The sequence below is a fragment of the Pseudophryne corroboree genome (assembly GCF_028390025.1).
Source record: "Pseudophryne corroboree isolate aPseCor3 chromosome 3 unlocalized genomic scaffold, aPseCor3.hap2 SUPER_3_unloc_13, whole genome shotgun sequence".
NCBI classification, from domain to species: domain Eukaryota; kingdom Metazoa; phylum Chordata; class Amphibia; order Anura; family Myobatrachidae; genus Pseudophryne; species Pseudophryne corroboree.
In genome coordinates, this window is record NW_026967501.1 from 2043908 (window position 1) to 2058848 (window position 14941).

At 45.3% G+C, this 14941-nt stretch overlaps 1 protein-coding gene across 1 annotated transcript in view; it reads right to left on the bottom strand.

The window, feature by feature from the left end:
- LOC134983345 (oocyte zinc finger protein XlCOF6-like) overlaps positions 1-14941 on the bottom strand; it is a 72532-nt gene that overhangs the window by 52302 nt on the left and 5289 nt on the right. Inside the window, exons 2-6 of the mRNA XM_063949052.1 lie at positions 10046-10229; positions 8538-8616; positions 8322-8419; positions 7976-8183; positions 2610-3995 (exon numbers count right to left, since the gene is read on the bottom strand). Of these exons, the coding sequence (XP_063805122.1) occupies positions 2610-3995; positions 7976-8183; positions 8322-8419; positions 8538-8571 (1726 nt within the window). The 5' untranslated portion in view covers positions 8572-8616; positions 10046-10229. The remainder of the gene's footprint in view (positions 1-2609; positions 3996-7975; positions 8184-8321; positions 8420-8537; positions 8617-10045; positions 10230-14941) is intronic.

Sequence of the window (14941 nt, forward strand, 5' to 3'; positions counted from 1 at the left end):
AGCCATACCTAGATACTCAGCAGATTCACAGATGTTCTTCTTGTAGGCCCAACTTAAGCTGTGTTGCCCATGCAACTAAAGCCTTGTTAATCCAAACTCCAACCAAAGCAGGTCTAAGCAACACCCCTACTGCTGTATACACTGACTTTAGCACAGCTTCTAGCTTACACTCTGATGGGCCTTTAAGAATTGTAGCAGCTGGAACTGGAATGGTTAACTTCTTAGAAAGTTTTGACACCAAGGAATCCACAGCCGGCCAATTTCACCATTTAGACGTCATAGACTCTGGGAACGGGTAACTAGACAGAAACCGCTGAGTCATAGAAAACCGTTTATCCGGATTCTTCCATGCTTCTGTTAACTGCTTATTCAGAGAATCTGAATAAGGAAAACACACCGGTGTTCTCCGTCTTTTAGCAAATAACACTTCATCATTTGAAAGAGGTTCTTCAACCTCTGTAAAATTTAGAACCTGATGTACTGCCCTGATGAGATTATCAATGGCTAGACTATCGGTAACCTCATTATCTGACTTCTGGCCCAATTCACCTTCCTCATGTTCCTCTTCAGCTATCAGGTCTGGCATTGAATCGTCAGAATGCAACATCGCTGAAACTGGTAAGTTATAAAACAAATGCTAACTATCTTTCAGAACTGAGCTAGACTTGGACTTTTGTAACCCTTGCAAAGTCCTAGACATCTCCTGAGCCCCTTCTGGTATTACCCTAGCCTCAGATCTAGCCGTCTCACGCTCCTTTCGCGCAGCGGCCAATTCCGATTGTAACCCAGACATTACCCAAGGAGGATCAGGGTATGGGTTCGTATTTGCAAGACATACTGTATGCAGCAGTTCAGTCAGGTAACACACTCTCACAGACCTTGCAGCTAAGCTGCTTTTTTGATTTTGCATTTGCCTTACTCATTATGTACACAGACAAGTAGACAAAAAACAGACAAGTCCCACGACTCAGTAAAAATGTAACTAAAGTGTGAATAACCCAGAAGTGCAGTGTACGTGGGACACACTGCAATCAGTGAAACCTGTGCTGTACCGAATTCCTACTAACACCCCAACTCCTCCAGTGGGCGAGTGTCGTAGGACAGCAGCAAACTTCCTGCAAGAAGAACCAGGAAGTAAGGTTAAAATGGCGTCCTGCCATGTGCATGCCTATACTCAAGTATAGTAAAGCATGCAAGATGAGACTTATTACCATATTAGCCAATATATATTGCGCTCAGCCTCCCCCCTCTCCTCCTTCTGAAGACAGAGTCGCGGCAGCCGCCGTACTCCTCTCCTGAGCACGACAAGCCAATTGCTGCAGCAGCAGCACAAACAATCCCGGACCAAAGCTTCTTAATAATCTGGGAAGGGATTGAGTGTAAAAAAGAAAAAATCTGTGAAAAATAGAAAAACTGTGGAGAACTCTCCACGTGAGGTACCTTTGGGAGTATGGAGGGAAAGGAGGGTTACTAATTTAAATGTGCCTGTTCCTGCTAACTCTCCGTTCATATCTCAAGAGTACTCCAGTGACCCCAAGTGGATGAAAAATAAATTACCCATAGTGCCTACGGCAGCCCCACTACAGCACTAGTGCCACCCACCCTGTCTCTCCCCTCTGACACCTCAGCACCGCTTGGGGATACTAGCCACAGATAGTGCCTCCGGCAGTCCCCACCACAGCAATAGTGCCATCCAACATGTCTCCACTCTGACATCTCAGAACTTCTAGAGGATACTTGGAACTGCTGGTAACAGTCCATCTGCAGATGGAAGCAAGCTGGGCAGTAAGGAGGAAGACGCTGCTTCTGGTACCTTGGACCCCGGTCATGTAGGGCTGGGAGAGTCAGTAAGATTAATAGTCCCCATCTTACTGGCAGCCGGTGAAGGGAGTAGAGAATGGGTGTGATGTGGCAGGAACGGGCTGGTTAGGTAACAGCCTGGCTGCTGCATTCTGTACAAGCTACAAGCGGTGCAATTCTTTTGCTGGGAGACCCAGTTAGAGGACATTGAAGTAGTCTATGTGTGATTATACAAGTGTATGTATGACTGTAGGTAGATCTTCTGAGGGAAATAAATGGTGGAGTCTGGCTATGTTCCTCAGATGACAATCTGATTGTGGCAGATACCTGATGTCTAAGTGTCACTCCACCACCCAGGACACCAAGATTCCGCACATGATCAGCATTTTGTAACTCTGAACCCCCAAGCGTAAGTCTGGTTGGTTTGCAAAGCTGAGCTGTAGCCCTGTCCTTTGGTGGTGAGCTTCTATCATAAAGACCTGTTTCACCAGGACTGAGTCACAGCCAACTGGCATCACCCACACCTGGAGCTCAGCTAGACAACCATTTAGGATTGGTACTGGGTACCTGGAGCAAAAGACAGGTCATCTGCATAGCAGTGGTAGATGAGGGCATGACATCTGATTATTTCACCCAGTGGTAGCATGTATATTGCAAAAAGCATAGGAGATAGGATAAGAACCTTGAAGAAAAACGCATGGCAATGATGAGTATACTCCAGAAGATTAAAATGGTTCCTCACCTAAGTGATGTCTGTTGTGTGAAACAAGAGCTGATTTATTTCTCAGAGTATGGAAATGGCTTCTCACCTGTGTGACTTCTCTGATGTATAATAAGACTTGATTTCTGGGTAAAACATTTCCCACACACAGAGCAATAAAATGGCTTCTCACCTGTGTGACTTCTCTGATGTGTAACAAGACTTGATTTCTGGGTAAAACATTTCCCACACTCAGAGCAATAAAATGGCTTTTCACCTGTGTGACTTCTCTGATGTGTAACAAGATGTGATTTCTGTGCAAAACATTTCCCGCACTCAGAGCAAGAAAATGGCTTCTCACCTGTGTGACTTCTGTGATGTATAACAAGATCTGATTTGTGTGCAAAACATTTCCCACACTCAGAACATGGAAATGGCTTCTCACCTGTGTGACTTCTCTGATGTATAACAAGACATGATTTCTGGGTAAAACATTTCCCACACTCAGAGCAATAAAATGGCTTCTCACCTGTGTGACTTCTCTGATGTGTAACAAGATGTGATTTGTGTGCAAAACATTTCCCACACTCAGAACATAGATATGGATTCTCACCTCTGTGACTTCTCTGATGTATAACAAGATCTGATTTGTGTGCAAAACATTCCCCACACTCAGAACATAGAAATGGATTCTTATCTGTGTGACTTCTCTGATGTGTAACAAGATCTGATTTGCGTCCAAAACATTTCCCACACTCAGAGCAAGAAAATCGCTTCTCACCTGTGTGACTTCTCTGATGTGTAACAAGATTTGATTTCTGTGCAAAACATTTTCCACACTCAGAACATGGAAAAGGCTTCTCACCTGTGTGGCTTCTCTGATGTGTAACAAGATGTGATTTCTGTGCAAAACATTGCCCACACTCAGAACATGGAAATGGTCTCTCACCCGTGTGACTACTCTGATGTTTAACAAGATTTGATTTCCGTGTAAAACATTTCTCGCACTCAGAGCAAGAAAATGGCCTCTCACCTGTGTGACTACTCTGATGTTTAACAAGATTTGATTTCCGTGCAAAACATTTCCCACACTCAGAACATGGAAATGGTTTCTCACCTGTGTGATATCTCTGATGTGTAACAAAAGCTGATTTGTATGTAAAACATTTCCCACACTCAGAACATGGAAATGGCCTCTCGCCTGCTTTAACTGGCTGATGGGTTATAAGCTTTGTGTTCTGTGTAAAATAGTTGGCATCTATAGAACAGGGAAACACTGTATCTACTGTCAGAGCTGTAACAGATGCACCAATATCAGAGTGATCAGGAGAACATTTCCCAGGATCAGAGGGACCAGCTGATAGAGCTGGATGTATAATTGGGGTAATGGGGTTATGTCCTGGAGAATCCTGTCTACTGTCATTATCTTTTATGTCACAATCCAGGGATAACATTAGATGTCCTTCTGAGATATTCCTGGTTGTGTGTCCATCTGCTGGAAATAAAATACATTATGGAAATGTGACATTTTCTGTAACAATATTAATCTTGTAAACAATAGGAGAAGACGACTCTCTGGGACACTTAATTGTAAATGTGTGTGTATAATAAAACATAACTTTTAATGAAGGCTTTATAATATTGTGTCTCAGACTATCATTGTGTCCACCCTCCTGAGAACACTCACAATAACAAATGTAATATTATAATAAGACTTATATATATCTCTCTCTTGTACTGGTAACTAACCATGAAGTATAATGGAGATGGAGTCACTCGCCAAGTCCTATGTCAGCACCAATGTAAAACAATGGATGGGGAACATATTGTATGAATTGGAGATTCTAGATGAACAATAACATCAGTCATATGAGCTGATGGATCAGAGAAATGTATCCTACTGTTACTCCTGGAAGCATTGGTAAGGTAGCATTCCTTTGTGTGTGTGCTCATACGCTGGTAAGCCTGTACATTTACTCACCCTTATATAACGTATATTGCTACAGCAGAGTAGGTGTGGAACAAGGTACTTTACATGCAATACACCACATAATACCCTGTAATCATCATCTGCTAGGTTATAATTCATTTTTACAAACACCCCCCCCCCCATCATCAGTGTCTTACCTCTATACTCTCAATAGTAATAAGGATGATGTGTGTACGGTAAGTATGATACAGAGAATTACATATCAGGATCTATACAGCTGCCGCCATACTTCTGCTTCTCATATGTGTGCTACTGGCAGCAGTGAACATCTGAGTGAGAGTCCGGGGAAAACAGCAGAGTCTGAGAAAGAGATTGGATCTGCCTTTGCAGGGATGTACTACACCTGGCACCCCTGTTAGTATATAAAATAATAAAAGGGGCGTGATCTATCCAGACGTGCTTTCTGGAGCACTCCTCACTAAGTGGCTTCTTATCTACCCTACCTGATAGCTCTCAGCCGCCACTGGGACCAAGACCCAATCTATTAAGTCCCCCACTCCTTCTGTCCAAAATCCGTTTGCGCCGCTCACTCCGGGCACCGTTCACTGCCGCAGCCTAGTGACACCGCTGAAGCCACAGGCTGTATTCTGGGGCTAAGTGCACTCAGTCTTTCCTGCACGCTCCGGACTCCTGACTTGGAGGCGCTTTTGTCTCAGACGGGTGCACAGCTCCCACTACTGCTGGGGACAGAACGGGCTGCCCACAGTCACTGGAGCCCGGCGGTGGTATTGGGAAGTGAGATGGCTGCCAGTTTGGATCCTGGTGCCTGGCCATCGCATGCTTTGCCTTCTGCCTTCAATAAGGTGTAAAATTGATATAAGCCGCTAAATAAGTGTACTGATGGCTGGACCGGGGTCATTACACTAAATTGAAGCATTTGCCTGGAGGTGAAACTACCTTCTATTTATATGGTACCACTATAATCTACTTCCTTTCAGTCTACATGCAGAGCCCAGTATCAAGTATCGTCTGAGCACAGCTCATTACACTCTGATTACAACCTCACAGTATATTATTTTGTGGATTTATTCACTGAATATATTTAGCCATTTGTGTCTCTCTGTGCTGAGTACTTCACGTCTCTGATCACGCTGACCTCTAGTGGAATTTTTTGGTCATTACTGTGTTATTTGAGTTGCATTACATCATGTTTACTTGAAATTTTGGCTCGGATTACCCCATCAGCCCGACTAAGAATTTAATTTTGAACTAAGTAATCTTGATGTAACTTCCTGACAGTGTACTACTGCTCCATTTATTTATAGATTGTTTGTATTTTCCTATCTCTGAGAGGTCCGTCTCTTTGTAGCCAGCTTACAATACCTCCAAAAAAGGTTAAAAAGGTACCAAATCGGCCCCACCTGTCCATCTCTTTGGTACCTCGAATTCAGGTGGTCCTTCTGAGACTGCTACATCATCATCTGCTACTTCTTGCCAGATGCACAGCCCAGCTGTAATGGCTGAAGACTTCTTAAGACACTCTAGATGGTCCTGCTACTCTACGCTCCCTTCAGGAAGACATGGTCTCTATTTGTGATAAAGTCATTGATTTAGAAGACAGGTCTCGGAGAAATAATATCAGAATAATGGGCGTTATGGATTATGTTACAAATGCTGAGCTTTATGATTATGCCACGGTTCTCTTTTCAGAAACTTTCACTGAAGGCTTCTGCCGCAGACCTTCTTATTGATAGGATCCATAGACTCCCAAAGTCCAAACAGGCCCCTATCCAAGCACTGAGGGACACTCTGCTCAGGGTCCACTTTTTCACATTAAAGAATTCATTCTACGGGTTGCTTTGTATTCCTCGTCCATAACTTAGTGCCTGGATAATCTGCAGCTATTTCTGGATATTTCTACTGTGACGCTGGACAAAAGGCGTCTATTCCACCCAAGGAAATGTGCAATACAAATGGGGCTTTCCTACTAAGAATATTGTGATGCGAAACGGCGCCTTCACAGTGATACCTTCACCCGAGGATGGCCCTGCTATTCTGAAAAAGTGGGAAACTCCTGTTGACAGTCCTTCATGACACTTTACCTAAACCAATCCCGGAGGAGTTGTCTTCCGTCTTTAAGTAATATGCTAAAGGAGTAAGACTGTTGCAGACACTCAGAGTTTGTTTCCTACTATAACATGTGCCAACCGGGACTAAGTTACTGGACATGGATCTATTTTTGGGCCAGATTTATTTGCTCTTGTTATGGGTATAAAACATATATTTTTATCTTTACTTGCTGTGCTATTTAATTGCTATATGGTATATGGTCTGACATTCTTTCCACTGTTACGTTTCATAATACCTTTCTAGAATGTTTGGGTGTTCAGGCAAAGCATGACTGATCGTCTAACATCCTGTTGCCCTTATAAAGGTGTTGGTAGAACCTAAATTGGATATCAGGCCATGTTCCTGGCCTTTACCTTCTTTGGATACATTGGTTACATTGAGATATGATATTTCTTTGTACAGTTGTTACTATGATGATTAGATTTTGCCCTCTCGTATGGCTACTTGGGGTAGTCGGTGGGTTTTCCTTTTAGGCCAGACTGCCACCCTTTTCTACTTTTCTGTCACGGTTCCCTAGTGACGGAATCTCTAGCTCCTTTATGGACGCTATTTCTGTTTGTCTCCCATATTTGTTCCCTATTTTATTTTTCCTGCGATTTGATAGTTTGAAGTATGCACACGCCCTACAGACTCTATTGAACTTTACACAGATGATCCTAGATGTTTCATACCATGATCTGATCTCTCTCTATCACGGTGACGTTTCTAAGTCTTAATGTAAAAGGTCTCAATTCTCCCTGTAAGAGACACCTTACATTAAAATATTTCACTAACCAGAAAGTGGCGGTGGTAGCCATTCTGGAATCACATGTTCCATTGCACTCTCCCCCTCAGTTTACCAATAACTACCCAACATGCTATATCTCTTGTGGTGCTGGTAACACACATGACATAATGTGAGGGGGAGAGCAGGAGTATAATAGGGGCTGATGGCTCCTGATGTATGAGATGTTTGGAGGAGACTGGTCAGATCTCTGGGCTGGTAACACACAGTGACATGATGTGAGGGGGAGAGCAGGAGTATAATAGGTGCTGATGGCTCCTGATGTATGATATACACCAGAGAGTGTGGGAAGGAGACTTGTCAGATCTCTGGGCTGGTAACACACAGTGACATGTTGTGAGGGGGAGAGCAGGAGTATAATAGGGGCTGATGGCTCCTGATGTATGAGATACACCAGAGAGTGTGGTGAGGAGACTGGTCAGATCTCTGGGCTGGTAACACACAGTGACATGATGTGAGGGGGGAGAGCAGGAGTATAATAGGGGCTCATGGCTCCTGACTCCCTCACTGGGAAAATATATATTCCTCATTAGTTTGTACCGACAGAGGAGGGTGTAGGATAAGAGATTGCTGTAGTGACTGAGCAAGGAGAATATGTGACTCTTTTCTGTAATAAGTGTTTATTACTCACCTGTGCTGATATCTGTAGGGATCTCCTCCTCCTTACACTGCTGATCACCCCTCACATACGTCTCTTCTTCTCCCTCTGTATCTTCTGCCTTCAGATCAGTCACATACGTCTCTTCTTCTCCCTTTATATCTTCTGCCTTTATATCAGTCACATACGTCTCTTCTTTTCCCTCTGTATCTTCTATCTTAATGTCAGTGAGACATTCATCCTAAATAGCCCATAAAACAATATACATTAATAATAGTATATTAATAGTATAACAGTGTATAAGACACACACAACTCCTCTGCACATTATATAGTGACAGTCACTTTGTTATATTGGTGAGACCCTAAATCCCACCTACCTGATTCTCTTGTGGGGTCCTGTGATTCTCCTCTGTACAATCCTGGGAATACAGAGGACAGGGACATCTCTCTGGGGTATCTCTGTTACTGGGTCCATCTGTAGGAGACACACAGTGACTGAGTACAGTGTATATATGTGATTATCAGATGATGTGTGTATATAGGGGTCCCCATACCTGCTCTCCCCTGTACAATACATGACAGTCTACTCTTACCCAGTGATGTGAGGGGCCGGTGATTCTCCATCATCACGTACTTGTACAGACCCCTGTGTTCCTCTATATACTCCCCCTCCTGCATGGAGACATAGACAGTGACATCCTGACACCTTATAGGAACCTGACACACACAGTGATACAGTCATCACCCAGACACATCCCCCGGTGTTACTGTATAATGTCCCATTCGTCACCTCTCCAGTCATCACCCAGACACGTTCACTGGTGTTACTGTATAATGTCCCATTCCCAGCAGTCACCTCTCCAGTCATCACCCACACACATCCCCTGGTGTTACTGTATAATGCCCCATTCCCAGCAGTCACCTCTCCAGTCATCACCCAGACACGTCCCCTGGTGTTACTGTATAATGTCCCATTCCCAGCAGTCACCTCTCCAGTCATCACCCAGACACATCCCCTGGTGTTACTGTATAATATCCCATTCCCAGCAGTCACCTCTCCAGTCATCACCCAGTCACATCCCCTGGTGTTACTGTATAATGCCCCATTCCCAGCAGTCACCTCTCCAGTCATCACCCAGACACATCCCCTGGTGTTACTGTATAATGTCTCATTCCCAGCAGTCACCTCTCCAGTCATCACCCAGACACATCCCCTGGTGTTACTGTATAATGCCCCATTCCCAGCAGTCACCTCTCCAGTCATCACCCAGTCACATCCCCTGGTGTTACTGTATAATGGCCCTCATTCCGAGTTGATCGGTCGCAATGCGAATGTAGCAGAGTTACACACGCTAAGCCGCCGCCTACTGGGAGTGTATCTTAGCATCTTAAAAGTGCGACCGAAGTAATCGCAATATTGCGATCACAAACCTCGTAGCAGTTTTAGAGTAGCTTCAGACTTACTCTGCCTGTGCGATCAGTTCAGTGCTTGTCGTTCCTGGTTGACGTCACAAACACACCCAGCGTTCGCCCAGGCACTCCCACCGTTTCTCCGGCCACTGCTGCGTTTTTTCCGGAAACGGTAGCGTTTTCAGCCACACGCCCCTAAAACGCAGTGTTTCCGCCCAGTAACACCCATTTCCTGTCAATCACACTACGATCGCCGGAGCGAAGAAAAAGCCGTGAGTAAAAATACTTTCTTCATAGCAAAATACCTTGGCGCAGGCGCAGTGCGAACATTGCGCATGCGTACTAAGCGGAATTTCACTGCGATGCGATGGGAAAAAAAGAGCGAACAACTCGGAATGAGGGCCAATGTTCCATTCCCAGCAGTCACCTCTCCAGTCATCACCCAGACACACCCCCTGGTGTTACTGTAAAATGCCCCATTCCCAGCAGTCACCTCTCCAGTCACCATCCAGACACGTCCCCTGGTGTTACTGTATAATGCCCCATTCCCAGCAGTCACCTCTCCAGTCATCACCCAGACACATCCCCTGGTGTTACTGTATAATGTCCCATTCCCAGCAGTCACCTCTCCAGTCATCATCCAGACACATCCCCTGGTGTTACTGTATAATGTCCCATTCCCAGCAGTCACCTCTCCATTCAGCAGCTGAATGATCTTGTTGGTGAGTTCCTGGATCTTCTGGTCACTGTGTCTCTCATGTACCAGTGAGTGAGGTGGAGGCACCGTGATGGGGCTCTGGGACCTGCTCAGTCCTCCTGTCACACGAGGATGGCTGCTGGGTGTCTCACGCTCACCAGATGTCTTCTTCACACCTCTGTGAAATGGGGGAGACATAAATATCACTGTAAATACGCCCAGATCCCCTCACCTCCACAGTCATGTCCCTGTATTATTACTACAGATAATAGGCTTTTGGTACTTACCAGATAAATCCTTTTCTTTGAATCCACAGGGGGCACTAGATTACTCTTGGGATATGGACGGTGCGATAGCAGGGATAGGCACATTTAAAAATGTAAATGTGTAACTCTCCTTCCCTCTCCATACTCCCAAGACGCCTTAGTGTTTTTTTGTTGAGCTAAATAGGAGCGACAGAGAGGATGAACAACGGAGAATTACATATAACATTATAACATAACGGACAACTAAAAAATTGACATGACAATAGATAACAATCACATTAACATTTGAACAAGTCGGTGAAAATGTGTTACCATAAGAACTACTGAACTTACCACCAGCCAGGAGAAACTGCTCTGGGTGGGTGTCCAGTGCCCCCTGTGGGTGCAATGAAAAGGATCTATCTGGTAAGTACCAAAATCATATTTTCTTTTTCATCCACTAGGGGTCACTGGAGTACTTTTGGGACGTACCAAAGCTTCCCTCTGGGGCGGGAGAGCTGTTTGGCACCTGTAACAGTAGACGGCCAAAGCTAGAAGCTGGTGCCGCAGAATTATCAATCTGTCAGTATGAAATAGCAGATACGGTGGCTTGCATGACAAGGCACCAAATTGTGCAACACACCTTGCTGAAGCTAAGGCTAGGAGAAACACAGTTTTCCAAGTTATAAACTTAACATCCACGTGTTGCAAGGGTTCAAAACTTGACTGAATAAACATGCAAAACCAGATTCAAGACCCATGGAGCTGTAGGTGGAATGAATGGAGGCTGAACTCTAAGGACACCTTGCAGGAAATTGTGAACTGTTGGCAAAAGAGCCAAATGCCTTTGAAAGAAAACTGACAAGGCAGAGACCTGCACCGTTAGTGTCGCGAAACGTAATCCTCCATCTAACCCCGTCTGTAAAAAGAGCAAAAGATGGGATAACGTGAAAGAAGATGTCGGAAATATCCTAGCTTCACACCAACCTATATAAGCTCGCCAAATCCTGTGATAATGAGCTGCTGAAACTGGCTTCCTAGCACGTAACATGGTTGGTATAACCAACTGTGGAATGCCCTCTCGTGTTGAGAGTGGTCTCAACAGCCACCCTGTAAAACGCAGCCACGCTAAATCGGGGTAAAGGAACGACCCCTGCTGTAGTAGGTCTAGACGTAGCAGAATCAGCCAGGGATCATCTGCGAGTAGACCATGAAGATCCGAGAACCACACTCTCCGAGGCCAACGAGGCGCCACTAGTATGACGGTCGTGGACTCTCGTTTGATCCACTTTAGCAACTGAGGAAGCAGCGGAAATGGAAATAGATACACGAGGCTGTACGGCCACGCTATGGTGAGAGCATTCACTGCCACTGTCTTTGGATCTCTTGTTCTGGACACATAACTGTCTGATGATTATGGCGAGAAGCCATTAGATCCACCTTTGGGTAACTCTACCGCTGGACTAACATCTGGTACACTTCTGGATGTAAGGCCCATTCTCCTGGAGGAAAATCCTGACTACTGAGATAATCTTCTTTCCAGTTGTGCAGTCCTGGTATGAAGACCATCAACAATATCACGTGGAGATGTTCGGCCCAATTGAGGATTCGAGCAACTTCTCGCATGGCCATGCGACTTCGAGTCCCTCCTTGTTTGTTGATGTATGCGACTTCTGTCGCGTTGTCCGACTGAACCTGAACAGTCTGAAACAAGAGCACGTGAACTGCCTGACGCAGAGCGTTGTAAATTGCCCTGAGTTCCAGGACACTGATTGACAGTAATCTTTCTCGGTCTAAACATAGACCCTGAAACTGACAATGTTGGACCACTGCTCCCCAACCTTTGAGACTTGCGTCCAGCATCAGAATTATCCAATTCCAGACTACAAACCTTTTTCCCGCAGTGAGATTGTGTATGTGGAGCCACAAGAGTATTGATACTCTGGCCCTGGATACAAGCGCACCATCTGATGAATTTGTAGACGAGAGCCGGATCACTATGCGAGAAGATCCAGTTGAACGGGACGTGAGTGAAATCTTCCGAACTGGAGTGTTTTGAAAGATGCCCCCATCTGTCTTAACAGTCGAATGCATAAATGCACCGAGACTGTCCGTGGTTTGAGCACTAGCAGTACTGGATGATGAATAGCATGTACTTTCTGTTATGGCAGGTAAATGCGTTGATCCACCGTAATCAGAATCATTCCTAAAATTGAGTTCTTTGACACGGGACATGACTTGATTTTTTTTTTAAAGTTGACAATCCAACCGTACTGAACTAGTACACTGTACAACAGTAAGGCATGTTTATGAAGTATTTGTTGAGACGAAGCCTTGATGAGAAGGTCATATAAGTACGGAACGATTAGCAGTCCCAGGGATCTGAGATGAACTATCATCACAGACATCACCTTTGTGAATACCCGAGGCGCTTGTTGTACTGCAAACTTAAGTACGCCTGATGCGGTGGCCAAATTGGAATGTGTAAGTATGCATCCTTGAGATCCCGCAAAATCATGAATTGCTGTGGTTCTTGAATGTGTAGTAAGTAATGTACCGATTGAACCCCTTTAGGTTCCATATCTGTGTGACTGAGCCATCCGGCTTTGGTACTACAAAAAAAATTGGAATAAAACCCTTGACCTTGCTGGTGTACTGGAACCTGAACCAAAACTGCTGAATGTATGAGAGACTGATTAGCGGCCTGCAGACCTGCTCAAAAAACCGCATCGGTGGTAGACAATCAATCTCTATTTTGAAACCTTTGAAAACAAAATTGCGGATCCATCTGTCTGTGATGTCTGAAACCACGCAAAGTAAAACTTCTGAAGGTGTGCTCCCACAACTGAAGAGCCGAGATGGGCTGGAAGAACGTCATGCCACTGGCTCGTCAGCGGCCTTTGTGTCCTGACGACGGTTAGTGGTTTGTTGAAAACCACGTCCCTCTGCATGGTTGTTCCTCCAGCCCAGCATCGAAAGGACTGAGGTCTAAAAGATTTGAACGCTGGTCCAGCGCATTTCCTTTTAGGAACTGGTGCAGGCAATGGCAGGAAAACAGATTCTTCCCCTCCCCCGTTGACTGAGAATTCCATTTGTCCAATTCAGGACCAGATAACATCAGTGGAAGGCAACGCCTCTATTCCTCATTTTGACTCTGCCTCGGCCTGTCAAGAATTAAACCACAGCGTCTGTCGGGACGCAAGCCGAGAACAAACTTGTCCGACATCCAATGAAGCCGTACCTAAATACTCAACCAATTCACAAATGCGATCGGTAAGAAATATAAGCTGATCTGAGGAAAAACCTTGTTGTAGGCCTAACCTGAGCTGTTTCGCCATGCAACTACAGCCTTGTTAACCCAAACTCCAACTCAAACAGGTGTAAGCATCACCCCTGTTGCTGTATACATGGACTTTAGCATGGCCTCCAGCTTACTCTCCGAGGGGTCTTTAAGCGTAGCTGCACCTGGGACTGGAATAGTAAATTTTAGTGAAAGTTTAGAAACTGAAGACTCCACCGATGGTGATTTAGTTGTCATAGCCTGTGGGAAAAGATATTTAGACAGAAATCGTGTTGTCCCAGAAAAGTGTTTAACTGGATTTAGCCATGCTTCTATTAACTGCTTATTAAGAGATAGGAAAAACACACAGTCGCCCATAGTCTGCTAGCAATAAAACCTCATATGTTTCAGTACAACCTAGCAGCTGGCGTACCGCTCTAATGAGATCATCATAGCTCGGGCTATTAGTGACCTCACTATCTGACCCCTGACCCAATGCTGAGATATCAGACTGATTGAATCGTCAGAATGTAATTATGAGACAAACGATGACCATTCTTAGAAATTGAACTATACATGGACTTTGTAACCCAGCAAAGTTCTAGAAACATCCTGAGCCCACATTGGCTGCTCACACGGTTTTATCCGCGAATCAGACTTAGCCGCCTCCCTGTCTTTTCGTGCAGTGGACAACTCTGACTGCAAATCAGGCATTCTCACAGTTATCACAGACAAGCTGCTGTTTCTCATATTGTCATGCAGACAGACAATAATACAGTGAGACAACGTCCGCACAACTCAGTGATAATAACTGTAGTGTCTATAATACCGCGTGCACCGCACTGTCTTATAGAGGAAATCTATGATGGTCACTGTGCCACCTACTAAACACCCCTGCCCCCTCCAGTGGCCGTGTGTTGTAGGACTGACATATTGCTGTAGGAAGAAGCGGGAAGTAGGTGTGTAACCTTTGTGTGAAAATGGCGTCCCAGCATGTGCATCTGACTATAACCTATGTACCCCCAAAAGCACTTATAACCTAGGCCTAATAGCCTGTTATGTCCCTTATATCCCTGGCCACCATCCCTTATATTTAGGGGGAACCGCTGAACTAGGGACCGCCATGACCTCCCCCAATGCTTAAAGCAGTGAGCCGCGCCTAGCTTCTTCCACCCCATCCCCCCCACCCCGCATTGTATACCGTGCGCCAGCTATGAGTGACGGCACCCTGCAGCAGCCTCAGCTACCCACCGTGGTCTTTGCGCTGGTGGAAGCCGGAGAGCGGGTAGATGTGTAATGTGACGGGCGTCCAGCGGCGGCAGTGTGATCTGTCTGCTGCTGCGAGCCGCGCTGCCGGGAGCCGCT